The sequence below is a fragment of the Mesoplodon densirostris genome, chromosome 2 (genome assembly GCF_025265405.1).
Source record: "Mesoplodon densirostris isolate mMesDen1 chromosome 2, mMesDen1 primary haplotype, whole genome shotgun sequence".
NCBI classification, from domain to species: Eukaryota; Metazoa; Chordata; class Mammalia; order Artiodactyla; family Ziphiidae; genus Mesoplodon; species Mesoplodon densirostris.
The window spans coordinates 62,226,627-62,242,186 of NC_082662.1; the positions used below are offsets into that span (position 1 = coordinate 62,226,627).

The window sequence follows — 15,560 nt, forward strand, 5'->3', positions numbered from 1 at the left end:
TAATCAGAACAAATCCTGAGGCTATAAGAGAGCAAGTCAAGGTGTGGATGAAGCAGATATGAAAATCAACTGGGTAAACCTTAACATATGAGAGATAAGAGACAGAGAAATAGAAATGTTTCCTGTTTCCATCAATAACATAAAAGTCAAGCATATCTGCTCTAGTTTAAAGTAATATTGAAATTTTTAAAAAAATGCTTCTGAAACTTTAGTGAATGTCAATGCCGTAGCTAAACTCTCTTTTTGTACAGAAAGAAATATGTCAAGTAGTGTAAGTTTCACCTGAGGCTTTGTAGTTTTTCCCTCCTAAAGCAATATGCATTATTAACAGTGAAGAATGCCCAGGAGTAATGACTTGACTTCATCCGTCCATAAGCAAACAAAACCAATATTCTCTATTACTGTGAGTAATGCCAAGCACAATCCTGACTCCCTCTTTTCTGATTCTCTTTCCCAAGCCTCATTTTTCTCCTCTGATAGGAGCAAATTTTGCACTGGTTGTGATAAATTTTTCTTCTGGTAGACTGGGTCATCACTGAAACTCAAAAACAGACTGGAATCCTGCATTTAGAGTCATTTTGAACTCCAAACATTTTTATAAACATTAGGAAAAGAGATCTTTTTGAGTCAGTTGGTAGGTTGAGATCCTCCTTGCTTCCCTCAACCATCCTCTTCCTATCACCCTCACTCATGTTAGTGTCACTTCTACTGAGGCTGCTGGACTTCAAAAAGAAATAGCAGTCAAATGTATTTGTTATCAGTGAGCTTTGCCCCCAAAACGAGAAGTGAGTCAGTGAAAGGGTAGATTGATGAAGTCATACAATTATAGATTTTTTAATTATCAAAAACAAATAAACAAAAACTTTTAGCACAATCTGTTGCCCCCAGAGAGACATTTCTTACGCAAATATATTGAGTTTTTCTTTTGATCAAAAGCCACTTTTTTCAAGGGACATAAGTTTAAAAAGGAAAGTGGAACTGTGGGAAAATACCAAATGTGTCCAAATGAAAAAGAACCTCTAACCCTAGCAGAACTTTGACTCTCTAGATCAATGATAATGCAACTCCACTTTCCTTTGAGTTTTAGTATTCAGAAATAATCTGGAACTGAATATTTGTGTGAATAGTAAGTATCCACACCTTAATTTCACCCTTAGGTTGAAAAGGGAGTTTTAAGCAACAGTTCCAATCACACCAGTTGCCTGAGAGTTGAACATACCCACTGTCATAAATATCACTCCAGGTTAGGAAGGATTAGGAATAAAGTAAATAGATGAAAATTATATCTTAGGGGACTTGTGTGATTAAGGATCAACTATTGATGACATTTTTAGGCATCTATCAAACACGTATTGAAGGCTCATTGAAATTTTTGATGCTTATATTTACTGTCTATATTAAGACAGCCACTAATTTCCCTCCCTAACAAATACATGCCTCTGTCTCTACCACACTAGCCTCAGCATGGCCTTTATGGAATAAATATGTTATTGTTCTAGAACAGGATAAAAATGCACTGTTTGGGGTTGTACAGGTTAAAATATATAGAATAATCCAAAGAACAATTATAGGAATTGTAAGCTAAGGTTCAAATCTAGTCTTGAGAATTTTGTATTGCACTTCTTTTGGGTTTACCAGTATCAGAACTGTTATTCAGATGAACTAAATTGTACTCTTTTTAAAAAAGGCTTATTGATTGATGATTGTGTTACCTTTTCCAGTGTGCCCATGAAGCCATGCCTTTTGCTATACTAGAGAAATAAGAATGAATACATCCAATTAGATTCAAATCTCCCTATAATTGGAAATTATTTATATAAGAGAGAGAAGGCTGAAAATATATAAAGACTTGCTTGCTTAACAAGAATTAATTGCCAAAGCAAGAGTACATGGCCAGTAGGAAGTCAAAAATTTCATGAAAATGGGATCCTTAAGAGGCAGTTCCATACACTTAGTGGCTAAATCAGGAAGAAGCTTTTGAAAAAAAATCAATGGAATAATTTTCTGTATTTAATGATCCATTTCAAATATTCCTTTTGTCGATCTGAACAGCCAGGATGCTATATTTTAATCAGTTGATTTTAGTATTATTTAATTCATAGGTATTTTTGAAACTTACTTTATTCCTATTATGTAATTAAATTTGTTCTAAAAAATAGTGCAGGTAGGAAGTTGTAGAAATGTGAATGGAAAATTCTTCTCTAACTTACAGCAAGAACAACAGCTGAATAAAGTATTGTTTAGTTTCACAGTCGCTTTTGTATTGGATTTTCATACTTAATACAACATTAATTCTTTAATTCACAAAGCACATTACTTTATCTCCTAATACCAGTGCAACAATATAGCTATCTCCAGTAGTGTGGGACATTACTGTCATAAAATCAGGAGATTGCTCTTATCCAGACTGACTCTAAATTATTTCCTTAATAAAAGTGCAAACCCAAAGAGTGCCTATCAAATGGCTATTAAGTAAGAGGAAAAAAAAATCTTGGCACAGATTAAAGCAATAGAAAACAGTGGCAGATTAAAACTACTTACTTCATCAATTCTTAACATAGGTATTCCTTAAAACAAACGACTATTCTACTTCAGAAAATGGAGCTAACTCAATAACATTTATACTATCTTCATTTCAGAAGAAATATAAAAGCAAAAATAAAATGTGAAATTAATCCATTGTAATGAAAATGTCCGTGATTGAGTATGTAATTTGAAGACCTAAACCACATGACAACTGGCAGATGATCAAGGATTGCTGCCAAATAGAGAATGTCAAAATGATAAGATGCCATTTCTTGACACTTGATTTTTATCTGACTTACTTCACTACCTTTAGTTCCTAGAAATCTTAAGGGCAAGATAAGTGATTGTCAAACTTTTATTGTTAGTGCTAACATCTTCCTTTTCATTTTATTTCAGGAATGTAAAAGTCAGCATCATCACACAACAAACTCTGTGGAATGTGTAGATTTGCTCTAATTTCACCATTTTTTCTATTATGGATCCTCTGTTGTTTTTTTCATTTTGATTAATAATTTCCAATTCCAGAGATATATTTTATAAGTTGGCATTTAATCACAGAAAAATTTGCTTATGGAGATACACTAAGCCACAAATGACTGCCTGCACATATAAGCCATCCTAAGGCATATGCACTGAAGGGAAAGGCCCTATTGCCTCACTTTTTTATCTGTCATTTGAAGCACTGGAGTATATCACCAGTATTTGGCTCTAAAAAATTTAAGCTCTGCAAATAATTTGAATCCCCCCCCCAATACTGCACTGTGCCAGCAGAATGCACTGTCACCAAGTCCCTGGGGCAAGAGAAACAGCAACTTCCTACCCCCTCTCCTTCAAGCTTCAGATCTCCCTTTCATGTATTTGTAAAAGTTTGTCCTCTAATGTCCAAATGGGAGAACATAGATTTTTGGCATCAAAATTGCCCTAGCTGAATACAAACACCACAAGAAGAAAAAAATAAAGCTTAACAGTTTGGTTGTCATAATCATAAAACAGTATCTACAATACATATTAGGCATTGTACTAAGGTGCTTGACATAAATACACTCATCTTCAAGACAACATTATTCTGCTTCGTTTGATATGATCACATGATTTATCTTCTGTAGCCCATTAATACAAGGCATTGCACTGGTTGATTTTCAAATACTGAAAAAGCTTTGTATTATTCAAGTAACCCCCACTCAGCCATGATGTTTCTTTTTATATATTGCTGAATGCTATTTGCCAATATTTTGTTAAGGACTTTGGCATCTGTATTCTAAAGGATATTAGTCTGTAGTTTTCTTTTTCTTTCTTTCTTTCTTTTTTTTTTTGTACTGTCTTTATGTGGTTTTATTCACAAATTGGGAAGCTTTTCTGCCTCATCTACTATCTGGAAAACTATGTGTAGAATTACTGTTGGGCTTCCCTGGTGGTGCAGTGGTTGAGAGTCCGCCTGCTGATGCAGGGGACACGGGTTCGTGCCCCGGTCCAGGAAGATCCCACGTGCCGCGGAGCGGCTGGGCCCGTGAGCCACGGCTGCTGGGCCTGCGTGTCCGGAGCCTGTGCTCCGCAACGGGAGAGGCCACAACAGTGAGAGGCCCGTGTACCGAAAAAAAAAAAAAAAAAAAAAAAAAAAAAGAATTACTGTTGACTCTTATTTAAACTTTTAATAGAATTCTCCAGTGTAACCATCTGCGTCCAGAGAATTTTTTCCTGGAAGTTTTTAAATTATATCCAACCTTGATAGCTTCAGGACTATTCAAATTACCTAGTTCATATTGTGTGAGTTATAGTAGTTTGTGTTTTTTGAGGAAATGATCCATTTCATATGAGTTGTCAAATTTACTTCTGTAGAGCTATTCGTAGTATTATACCTTATTATCCTTATGATGTTGGTAGGGCCTTTATTGATATCCCCTTCACTCTTGATTTTGGTAATTTGTGGCTTTCTTTTTCTTTTCCAGTCTTGCTAGAAGTATGTCAATTTTTTTTTTTTTTTTTTTTTTGCGGTATGCGGGCCTCTCACTGCTGTGGCCTCCCCCGTTGCGGAGCACAGGCTCCGAACACGCAGGCTCCGGACGCGCAGGCTCAGCGGCCATGGCTCACGGGCCCAGCCGCTCCGCGGCATATGGGATCCTCCCAGACCGGGGCACGAACCCGTATCCCCTGCATCGGCAGGCGGACTCTCAACCACTTGCGCCACCAGGGAGGCCCGAAGTATGTCAATTTTATTGATCTTTTCAAAGAACCAGCTCTTTGTTTTATTCATTTTACCTGTAATTCATTTTAAGTTTCAGCAATTTCTGAACTTTTAAATTATTTCCTACCTTCACTTGCTTTTGGTTTATTTGACTCCTATTTTTCTAAGCTATTGAGGTAGTATCTTAATTATTGATTTGAGGTGTCTTCTTTTCTAGTATATGCACTACTTTAGCTGTATTTTTCAAATTTGCATTTACATTCAGTTCAATATATTGTTTTATTTCCCTTGAGACTTCCTCTCTGATCCATGAATTATTTAGAACTACATTGTTTAGCTCCCAAGTATTTGAATATTTTCCTTTTATTTTTCTATCATTCATTCCTAATTTGATTTATTGTGGTTGGAGAACACATTCTGTGTGATTCCAGTTCTTCTAAATTTGTTGAGATTTGTTTTCCAAATCAGGATATAGTCTTATTAAATATTCTGTAGGAACTTGAAGAGAATGTGTATCCTGCTGCTGTCAGATAGAATGTTCTGTAAGTGATAATTAGATCTGGTGAGTTGATGGTATTGTTGAATTCTTCTTTTTCTTGCTAATTTTCAGTCTAGTTCTTCTATCAGTTGTTTAGAGAAGGGTGTTGAAATCTCCAATTATAACAATAACGAATTTGTCTATTTTTTTCTTAGTTCTATCAATTTTGCATTACACATTTGCACCTCTGTTGTTTGTTGTGTATACATTTAGGATTGCTATGTCTTCTTGGTGAATTGACTCTTCTTCATCCTATAAAATTCCTCTTTATTCCTAGTACATTTCCTTTGCTCTGAAATCCACTTTATATAGTATTAATGTAGCCACCTCTCATTTCCTTTAATTCATATTTGCATGATATTTATTTTTGATTCTTTTAATATCTACCTGCCTAGCTCACTACAGTTGAAGTGACTTCTTATAGTCTGCATATAGTTGAATAATGTTCTTTAATCCAGCCTGCCAGGATCTGTCTTTTAATTTGTGTATTTAATCTTTATGCATTTAATTTAATTTGGCACATTAAGGTTTAAGTCTTTTTAAGTCCTTGTTTTCTGTTTGTTCTCTTTTTTTGCTTCTCTAATTTCTTTTTCCTGCTTCTCCTGAGTTGTTTGAATTCTTTTTAGAATTTAATTTTGATTTATCTACAGTGTTTCTAGTATATCTTTTTGTGTAGCTTTTTAAGTTATTGTTCCTGGTATTGCATTACATATACATAACTTATAAGAGTCTACTAGCATCATCACTTAGCAGTTCAACTGAAGTATAGAAACCTTACCTTCTTTTATGTCCCTTCACCCTCCTGTGTATAATTGTCTTAAATATTTCCTCTGTATACATTTAGAATCACCTCAGACAGTAACATAATTTTACTTCAATCATCCAACATAATTTTGAAAATTCAAGAGGAAAAAGAAAGCTTATTTTTTTACCCATATATTTGCTTGCCATGTTCTTTCTCCTTTCCTAATGTTCCAGATTTTCTTCTTTTATCATTTTCTTTTGATTTAGAGAAATTCCTTTAGCTATTATTTTAGGATAAGTCTAGTGGTGACAGATTCTCTTCATTTTCCCTCATCTGAGAATGTTTCAATTTCCCTTTGATTACTGAAGAATATTTTCACAAGTATAGGATGTTGGGGTGACAATTCTTTTCCTCCAGCACTTGAAAAATATTGTGTCACTTCCTTCTGTCCTCCATGGTTTTTGATGAGATATCCACTGTCATTCAAATTGTTTTTCCTCTATAGGTAAGACGTCATTTTTCTCCAGCTGCTTTTAAGATTTCTCCTTTGCCTTTAGTTTTCAGAAGTTTGATTATCATGTGTTTGTGCATGGATTTCTTTGGGTTTACCCTTTGTGGGATTCTCTCTGCTTCTTAAATCTATAAGATATGCCAAATTTCAGAATTTTTCAGCCATTATTTCTTCTTTTAATTTTTCAGCTCCACTTTCTTTCTCGTCTTTTTTGATAATATTCCTTACTGTTGGAACTTCTGAACAGAGTCTCTGAGGCTGTTCATGTTTTTTCAATGTGTTTTCTCTCCATTACAGATTAGATAATTTCTACTGTCTTATCTTTCAGTTTATTGTTTCTTTCCTCTGTTCTCTACATTCTGATATTAAGTCTACTCACAGAGCTTTTCAGTTATTGTATTTTCCAGCTCTAAAATTTCTATTTGTTTCTTCTTTATATCTTCTGTTTCTTTGCTAAGACATTATATTTCTTCAGAAGTTTTCTATTTTTTAGTTTTTTTCAAGCATGTGTGTAATTGGTCATTGAAGCACTTTTTAAATTGTTGTCTTAAAAATCTTTGTCAGGTAATTCTAATTTCTGTCTTCTCAATGTTGGCCTCTATTGGTGGTCTTTTTTCATTGTTTGAGATCTTCCTGGTTCTTGGTATGATTAAAACCTAGACATTTTCATATTATGTTACAAAACTCTGGATTGTATTTAACCATCTGTTGCAGCTGGCCTTCTCTGACACCACTCCAGTTGGGGAATGGTGGAGCACCTCATTTTGGCCAAGTGGAGGTACAAGTCCAATTTTTCCATTTAGCATCCAGTGACACTTGAGGCAAAGTCTCCTCATTATTGCTAGGTGGGGATTGAAGTTCCAGCTCCCAGATGACCCCACTGATACCACTGTATAATTGGGTGATGGAGAAAGTCCTGACTCTCTATTAAGACCTCCTCTAACCACTCTAATGGGAAGGTAGAGGAGTGCCTCATTACTGCTGGGTCAGAGTGTAAGTTCATGCTCCTTATGTGGTCTCCATTAACACCACTGGGTGAGGAGTGGCTTACTACTGGCCAGTGGGGATGAATGCAGTGACACCTTACTTGGCCTTCTCTGACACCACCCCAGCAGGAGTGTTGTGCCTTGTTAAATCCTTATAAGGGTAGAAGTATCAGCTTCCCACTTGGACTTTGCTGGCATTGTTGGGATGGGACCACAGTTCTTTCCGTGTTGTTTGGCTGTAGTAGAGCAATCTAAAAGTTTTCTGTCTTGCTAGGATGCCCCTATTTCCTGGTTCTTTGGCTAGAGAGAGTAGGCTTTTGTTGGGGCTTTTGTTGTCTGCGCTGGTTGGCATTTTAGGGGATGCCCACTTTTTCAACTCCTAGTCTGGGATATATGACACAAAAATAAAACCTGAGAAATTTACCACCATCTTGTTACTTGGTCCTTAGCTTCTTCAGTCTACTTCCCAGAGTTTTCCTATATTTGTTTATGTACAATGTCCAGAGTTTTTTGTTGTTCTTAATGGAGGGAATAGGGAATAGTATATCTACTCCATATACCAGGAGCAGAAACCCTAGTGTCTCGATTTCTAAAACCTAAAGTGCATGTTAAAAAAAAAACAAAGGAAGGAGAAACACTGCAGAGTACATGGTGCAGATAGAAAGTGATAGGACTATTTTGTTGTTGTTTTACAAAATTACTGAAACTGACTCATTTAAATGAGTGCTGATGTTTCCTTGAAATCAGTTACTTAATTATCCTTTGTATGTAAGTCTGTATTGTTGACACTGACCCCAAACATCTTTAGAACTCTTTTGAACTTAATTTTAGAGAATGAGTTGTACCCATTTGAATATTCTCAGTGGCATAAAGTGTCATCCTTTGAGGCTGTGTTTGATTTTTGGGAGCACCACAAGTGGTCCAAGAGCGACGATGGGTAGTAAAACTGATAAACAAATTGAGTAATACACTTCTCAGTCTAACATTCTTTCCTAAGAAAATAATGTGAACCAAAATTTTGTTGTAGTGAAAAAGTCATTTATTTTATACCATACAAAACCTCCCAAACACTTCAACTTTCCACATAATAAGCCTGATAAGCTGTGAGATGAATTGCGTATGAACAGTGCCATTTGGTATCAAATCACATTTCTTTCTGTGACTTTGACATAAATATTTCCTTGGGTCCTATGGATATTGAAGTTTTCCCCATAAACCTTGACAGTATGATTTTGGGTCAACTTGAAAACATCATATTCCATCATTCTCAAATACATGTTATTTTGTCCAACCTCCCATTGAAAGTTCAAAACAAATGTCAAATCTCTATTTCTTTTTATCATTCAAGATGTGTACCTCAGCCTTTATAGAAACCTTCATGTTCAAATTCTCCTTCAGTATGAGTCAGTGTTCTCATAGCTAACCTTCTATCTGAAAGAATCCAGTCTCGATATTTCCTACATTTTCATCAGTCCTTTGTACTTCACCATGAGCATCCTTATTACCTTTCTTAAGCCTCTGTGCCAGTCAAAATAACTTACTCTTTACAGTCCCTCCACACCATAATTGTCCCTTTAGATGTCTTGTGTCATTTATATTTGCTTACCTTCACAAAGAATTTAGTGTTAATTCTTTGCTTTCTATAGCTGTCATTCCCTATCCTCATTTATTGCACCTGGTAGCCCCAATAAAGAGTGGAAAAACTGCTACTTATGTGAACAGAATCATTTTACAGAATGTTTTTTCCATGCCCACTTTATGCTTTGCCAAGCCATCTGTGAACCTGAGTGTCATTATTTCATAATCATGGAAAGATTACTAAATACACAGAGTATCCTCCTAATTGCTCAAGTATAAAGTTCTAAGTCACATACGTAGGATCTAAAATAGATAATAGACCTAATTCAATAAGTAGGAATGGCCCTTTGGCAAATTGAAGAGCTGCTAAAGAAATTTAATATATCCTTTCTTAATAATCAGATCCTTCTGTTCCTTTCTGTGGTTTCTTTTCATTTCATAGTTCAACTATTGTAGGAAGAGAGACAATTTTGGGGAATGGTGGTTGCAATATAATTTTGTGTTTAAGAGCATGAACTCTGATTGCCAGACAGCCTTGGTTCAAATCCCAGTACAGCCAGTTTACCAGTTGTGCAAATTACTGGAGAAAGTTACTTAACCTCTCCAAGCCTTAGTTTCCTCCTTAGTAAAATTAAGTAATAATAACTAATAATAATTATCCCTTAATGCTATTGTAAATATTAAAGGAGGTAATATGTATAAGATAAGTTTTAGTACATTATCTAGCACCTAGTATTTGAATAGTAGCCATTGTTTTTTAAGTGCCAGTTACTGTGCCGTTTATTAAAGATGGTAAGTAATATGTGGTGCTTGCCCTCAAGGTGTTTCAAATCAAAGCATAATTAAAGTTTAAACTGTCCCATCAGAAGGAAAAAAATAAAGCATAAAAATAAGTCTAAAGGCTATTATAGTTCTATAATATCTATGGTTTTTTACCCTTAGATAGACCATTACCAGAATATTCTAATCAATGAAATTATTATTAAGCAGTCATTATTGACTTTCTAATGGATTATGCATTGTGGGACTAAAGCTATGTTCTGGAGCTCTCTAAGTTTTTCTGGGTGTAAAAATTCTTTGCTTGTCTGTCACTTTCAGTTGTTAAACAACCAATCTTCCTCTTTCCCACTGGCTCAAGGACTAACTGAAGACCCATGAGTATTATACCAGTGGATGTGAGAAGCAGATATAAATATAAAATCAATTGCTTGTTCAGTAGCCAGGCCAGTAAGCCTTAGTCGGCCTACACGCCCAGCTCCTATAACTACAGGAAATTGTTTTCTCTAACTAAATAACTCATCAGGCCAGTGACTTCATTCAGAGTACAGCAGCTCCAAATGTGATACTGGATTTATCATGGCTTTCCTTGCCTACCAAACAAGAGAACATGAAATTCCAAGGAGGTAGGAGAGAATTGAATTTGCAACAAGGAAAAACTTGACCAGAAGGGTGTTCAGTCTTCTAGAATGGCTGAGAAAGTTGTGACATCTTTCATTTAGATTTCTAAGAAGGAAATAGATACATTAGAGAAATACACATTTGCCCTTTATGAGGTTATCTTAGTTGTGTTTATGATGTCATAATTTTCTGATCCCTGGTTGCATTAGACAGTATTAGATTGCTAATCGTTTTGTTATTGTGCTGTTATAGCCTGAAACTTTTTTTTGCATCTTTTCCTCCAGTTTCTCATGACTGAAATATCTTTACTGTTTTTGAATGTAAAAAGTTGTACATAATAAGACAATCAATTAGATATCTAAAGTATATTCAAATTATTTTTTCTTTGCCTTGCATATTGCTAAATAATAATTTTGAATATTTTCTTCACTGAAATTACCTCTTGTTTGGAATCAAACAATATTCCTTCCTTCTCCAAATGATTTTGCATGATCACTGTCATCTCCTATGTCTCTTATGTTGCTCTTCTTTAAGAATTTTAAAATAATTAAAATTCATCTTTTCCTTGATTACTTGTTTAGTAATTTTTCCTTTATACCTCCAATCTGACTTTTCCATAGTAATTAAAAATCTTGATTAGTCAGGAAAATTCACAAACTTTCCTAACTAATGAACTCTAAGGTGAAATTTACTTTTAAATTCCAAATTGCCTACCCTTAAAAGGTCAACAAGAAAGACAATGAATTCAGGAAGTAATTCCTCAGATCCTTCCATAATAATGGGTGAAGTACCAAGCACAGCATTAAAACGTAGGTTTAAAAGTATTAAAGATAAGCATTCACTTCCCATGTTAGACCTCCATGTTAAACCATACTTAATTTTAAAAGGCAGGTTCTAGGGGACTTCCCTGGCAGTCCAGTGGTTAGGACTCTGCCCCTCCATTGCAGGGGGCACGGGTTTGATCCCTGGTCAGGGAATTAAGAGCCCCACAAGCTGCGAGGCATGGCTAAATAAATAAATAAATGGCATGTTCTAGGTTATCAGCTCACAAACAGAACTACTTGTTTGACAGAAAAGATATCAGGTAGAATGACTCAAGGAGCCCATGCTAGAATGAAGGTAAGAAAATCGGAATGAACGAGAAACAGGATTAGGCACCAGTCATTTAAAGATGGGAGACCAAAGTAAGCATGCCCTTTCTCCTCTAGCAACCACCCTCAGGGGCTGATAAATGATCATTGTTGTTTTGAATGAGGTACTGATGAGTCTCTCTGAAAGCTAATGCATGCAGAGTTCACTTTAAAGACCTTTCCATGTCTAGTGCCTCTACAGGCTACAGATATTCGCAGGAATTTATCACATGATTAATTTTTAATGGAACTTAAAGATTGCAAAAACCATACTCTTGATTTAATATTGCAGAAAAATAATAAATATTGATTATACTCACCTGAACAAGCTTACTATACGTGTGTGGCATAAAGGCAAATATGCAAGTCAATTCTTCTGCTGCAGAATTAGAAAGTAGTTTCTATAATTTTCTCCCTGATGTTTCATATATTACATCTCTCTCCCTGCTATTATTCTAAATGAAATGCCAGATAGAACTCCACTTTATTTTTTAAGTTGTGACTTTTTTTTCTTCTTGAGATTTTGCAAACTGAACTTTGTTTCCTTAAAATGGGGGCTAAAATAAGCTTTGGCAAGCCATCAGATGACGACAAGTGTATTTAACGTGACCTTGTTCCGATATTAGCATTTTCACAAACCACGGCAGGCAGACCCTTACTGTTTTTTCATTATCCTTCCTAGTCATGGCTGAAAGCCCAAATGATGCCACTTTACTTACCGGAGAGGTATTCTGTACTTTTTTTTTTTTCTACTTTAATCACATCCTTTCAGCACCACAAATCTTCTGACAGATTGTCTTCTCCACAGGCAGGCAGCCACATCCAGACATTGATGGGGTCCCAGAGCCTTCAACATCGTAGCCGGGAGCAGCAGCCATATGAAGGAAACATAAACAAAGTGACCATCCAGCAGTTTCAGTCACCATTGCCTATTCAGATCCCCTCTTCACAGGCCACCCGGGGACCTCAGCCTGGACGGTGCTTAATTCAAACTAAAGGGCAAAGGAGTATGGATGGCTATCCAGAGCAGGTGAGTAGAGTTTTTATAATTGATAAATTTTCAGGAAATATTTGGGGAAAGTCCCATAAATCCGTGGTTTGCCTTCCTTCATTAATGTAGTTTGGGACACATTAATGCTATCACCATGTTGAATGGAGTAGAGCACTCTTTGTAGGGATTTTATCGTTATTTTCATTGGCTAAGAACTACAACATATAGTAATTGATGGCTGGTAAGATGCCCATTTCACATAAAGAAAAATTGATGAATTGGAATATTTTTTTCTGGTTTATCCTGCACCTCCTTCTGCCCACTCCCAACTCCAACTTAGCTCTTCAGCACAGCTTTTGAATGTTATAAAGAGCTTCAATGGATTCGCTATATTTACCAAGGCCTTTGGTGAAATTGACAGTGTAAAAACTAAACTGTATATTCCCCTCGATTTGTGGGAACATTTTTTAAAAGTTTTATCTTCTGATTTTTGAGTAATACAGAGATAAAGCTTTGCTATGAACAAAATGATAAAGAGCAGTTAGGAAGGAAACATTTATGAAATGCTCCAAAAGCTATTGATAAGTGCCATGTAGTAAAAAAAAAAATGCTGCTCCTCTGACCTATTTAAATTAGGATCTGGTTTTCCATTGTAGACTCTGCTTTTCTTTCTTAAGGCCAGAACACTGAATAAGATCTCATCTGTTGAGTCATATTAAGGTTAGAAAGTAAGACATCAAGATATTAATACTCTCAGAAATTAATTTCTCTTATTAATTAATAAGAGAAATTAATTAAATTTAATTAAAATTAATTTCTCTTATTTCATTCTTCAGATAACTAGGCAAAGCTCCCACTGACTTCTCTAACCCCTTAATATGGTTTATAAAGGTTTCACTTTATTATTGCTTATTCAAAGCTTCACGTATCACCATCCTTATTTTCTAAACATATCAGACAAGATTGTTTTCATCCTCCAGTTTTTTCCTTTATGCTGTTGAGTCATTTATTATTTGGATCCCAGCTGATCCTGACATCTCCTGTGTTTCTTAATACCCTTCTTGAAGCTGAGATAGGGTTTTTTAAGATAATCTTCTTCCTATCCTGCCTTGATCTAGGCCAAATGTTGGATTTAAGGTAAAATAAATCAGACAGGTGTCTTTAATCAGGTAATGAGGTGAGGTTTTTAATTCTCCAGAGATTCTAAAAAGTTAATAAAGTTTTAAATTATGCTTTACCACAGGCATCTTAGGTTAAAAATTGTTCATATATCCTCTCTCCCACAAATATCATAACTTCAATCCAGTTCTCTGATTTAATGATTCTTGTTAACAGGAATAATTAATAAGTTATTACAAAATTTTTTTCTCCCAGAATCAGCATATTTAAAATCCACTGAGATCAATGCCCTCTGTTTCCCCTACTTTGAATAGTAGGGTTAGTATTAGCATACAGTTATTCTGAACACTCTAAATTTAAAGGCCTTTTTTATATTATTTCTCAAAAAATATATAAATTATATAGCTTGACTTAATGACAGGATTACTAAGTTTTAGTTTACATGCTTATCAAACTTAAAATATCATGATTCTTTCAAAGAATGTATTTATAGTCATTGTAAGTGTTCTGATTTGTAACTAACAACATCAGGTGTCTTTCAAACTGAGAGATAAAAACTTAAACATTCAATGGTTATATTAAGGAAAGTACTTAAGTGTAATTCCTTTTGAATTCCTGGTCTTTTCTGCCTTGGTTTCAGACTGAAATGGTTTGGAATGCTGAGATGAAAACTTTGGAGTGACCACGAGAAAGCCTAAGGAGCATTTAAACCAATAGTACTAGTCCCCAAACTATGCTCCCCCCTCCCCTGAGTTATAAATCTGGAGACAGTTTCTCAAAACCTTTTTCATGATTCAGTGTAATATTTATCCACTACCAGTGGCATGCTGGAGCATATTCGTCCTGGCTCATTACTGTGTGCATATCTTCCCAACTCTACCTTCAGCGACACCACACTGATAGGTTGAAATTGTGGGGATAATTACACCAAGGAAATAAGCAAACACTACAAACTAGGGCCCTCCCCTTCCCCCAGCCAGCTCTTAAACATTTTCCAGCACACCACAACTACTACACTGTTTTCTTTCATCTCTTTTTCTTTTTCTAACCTCTCCACTTCTTTGTTTAGTTCTATAGCATTCAGGAAAGAGAATACTAGGAATAGGTCTCAGAATTTGGAGTTCGAGTTTCATGTTAACTTTTATTAAAGTGTGTGAATCTGGTCAAGTCATTAACTCTTTCCTGAGGTTCTGTTTTTCTCCTTATAAAATGAGAACATTACCATCCACCAACAACATTCAAAAAGTTTTTGAGAGAGTCAAATGATACAATTCTACATGCACACACATGCACACAAAGTAAGCCTGGCACTGAGAGTAAAGAAATAGGAAACAAAAGAAATAGAAATACAAGATTTTAAGCATTAAAATACTGGAGGGCATTTAATGAATATCAGTCCAACCTCCCTAGTCTATAGATAGAAAACAAACAAACAAACAAACAGAAAGAGGCTGACGGAGGTTATATAATTCACTCTCATCAAAAAAATATTTTATGTATTTTTTACCTTCCTAACTCATTTTTCTTTTGAAAACTCAGACCTCTCTAATATGTGTGTGTGCCCTTTAAAGCAAGACTTTTTCCATATTTAACAAGAAAAAAAAGGAGGAAAACATTTAAAGCATTTAAGAACTGTATAGATTCACACGAAAATTATAGAGTAGCGATTGAACTGCAAAGACCAAGGAGGTAACTGAAAATTCTAATATGGGTTTCAGGCATATAAATCAAGATACTCTATTTTCATAAGGCATTTCTAGTGGTGCATTAAAAGGGCCGACTTCCGGGTAAGATGGCGGAAGAGTAAGACGCGGAGATCACCTTCCTCCCCACGGATACACCAGAAATACAGCTAC

General features: G+C 35.4%; 1 protein-coding gene and 1 long non-coding RNA gene across 5 annotated transcripts in view; one reads left to right on the forward strand and one right to left on the reverse strand.

Moving 5' to 3' along the window:
- Positions 1-15,560, forward strand: part of LRRC7 (leucine rich repeat containing 7) — a 497,427-nt gene that overhangs the window by 428,297 nt on the left and 53,570 nt on the right. The window contains exon 23 of the mRNA XM_060089953.1: positions 12,403-12,624. Within this exon, the coding sequence (XP_059945936.1) occupies positions 12,403-12,624 (222 nt within the window). The remainder of the gene's footprint in view (positions 1-12,402; positions 12,625-15,560) is intronic.
- LOC132483978 (uncharacterized) overlaps positions 1-15,560 on the reverse strand; it is a 163,143-nt gene that overhangs the window by 76,618 nt on the left and 70,965 nt on the right. For all 4 annotated transcript variants that reach the window (XR_009531136.1, XR_009531138.1, XR_009531137.1 and 1 more), the window contains exon 3: positions 12,314-12,441. This is a non-coding gene — a long non-coding RNA (uncharacterized LOC132483978). The remainder of the gene's footprint in view (positions 1-12,313; positions 12,442-15,560) is intronic.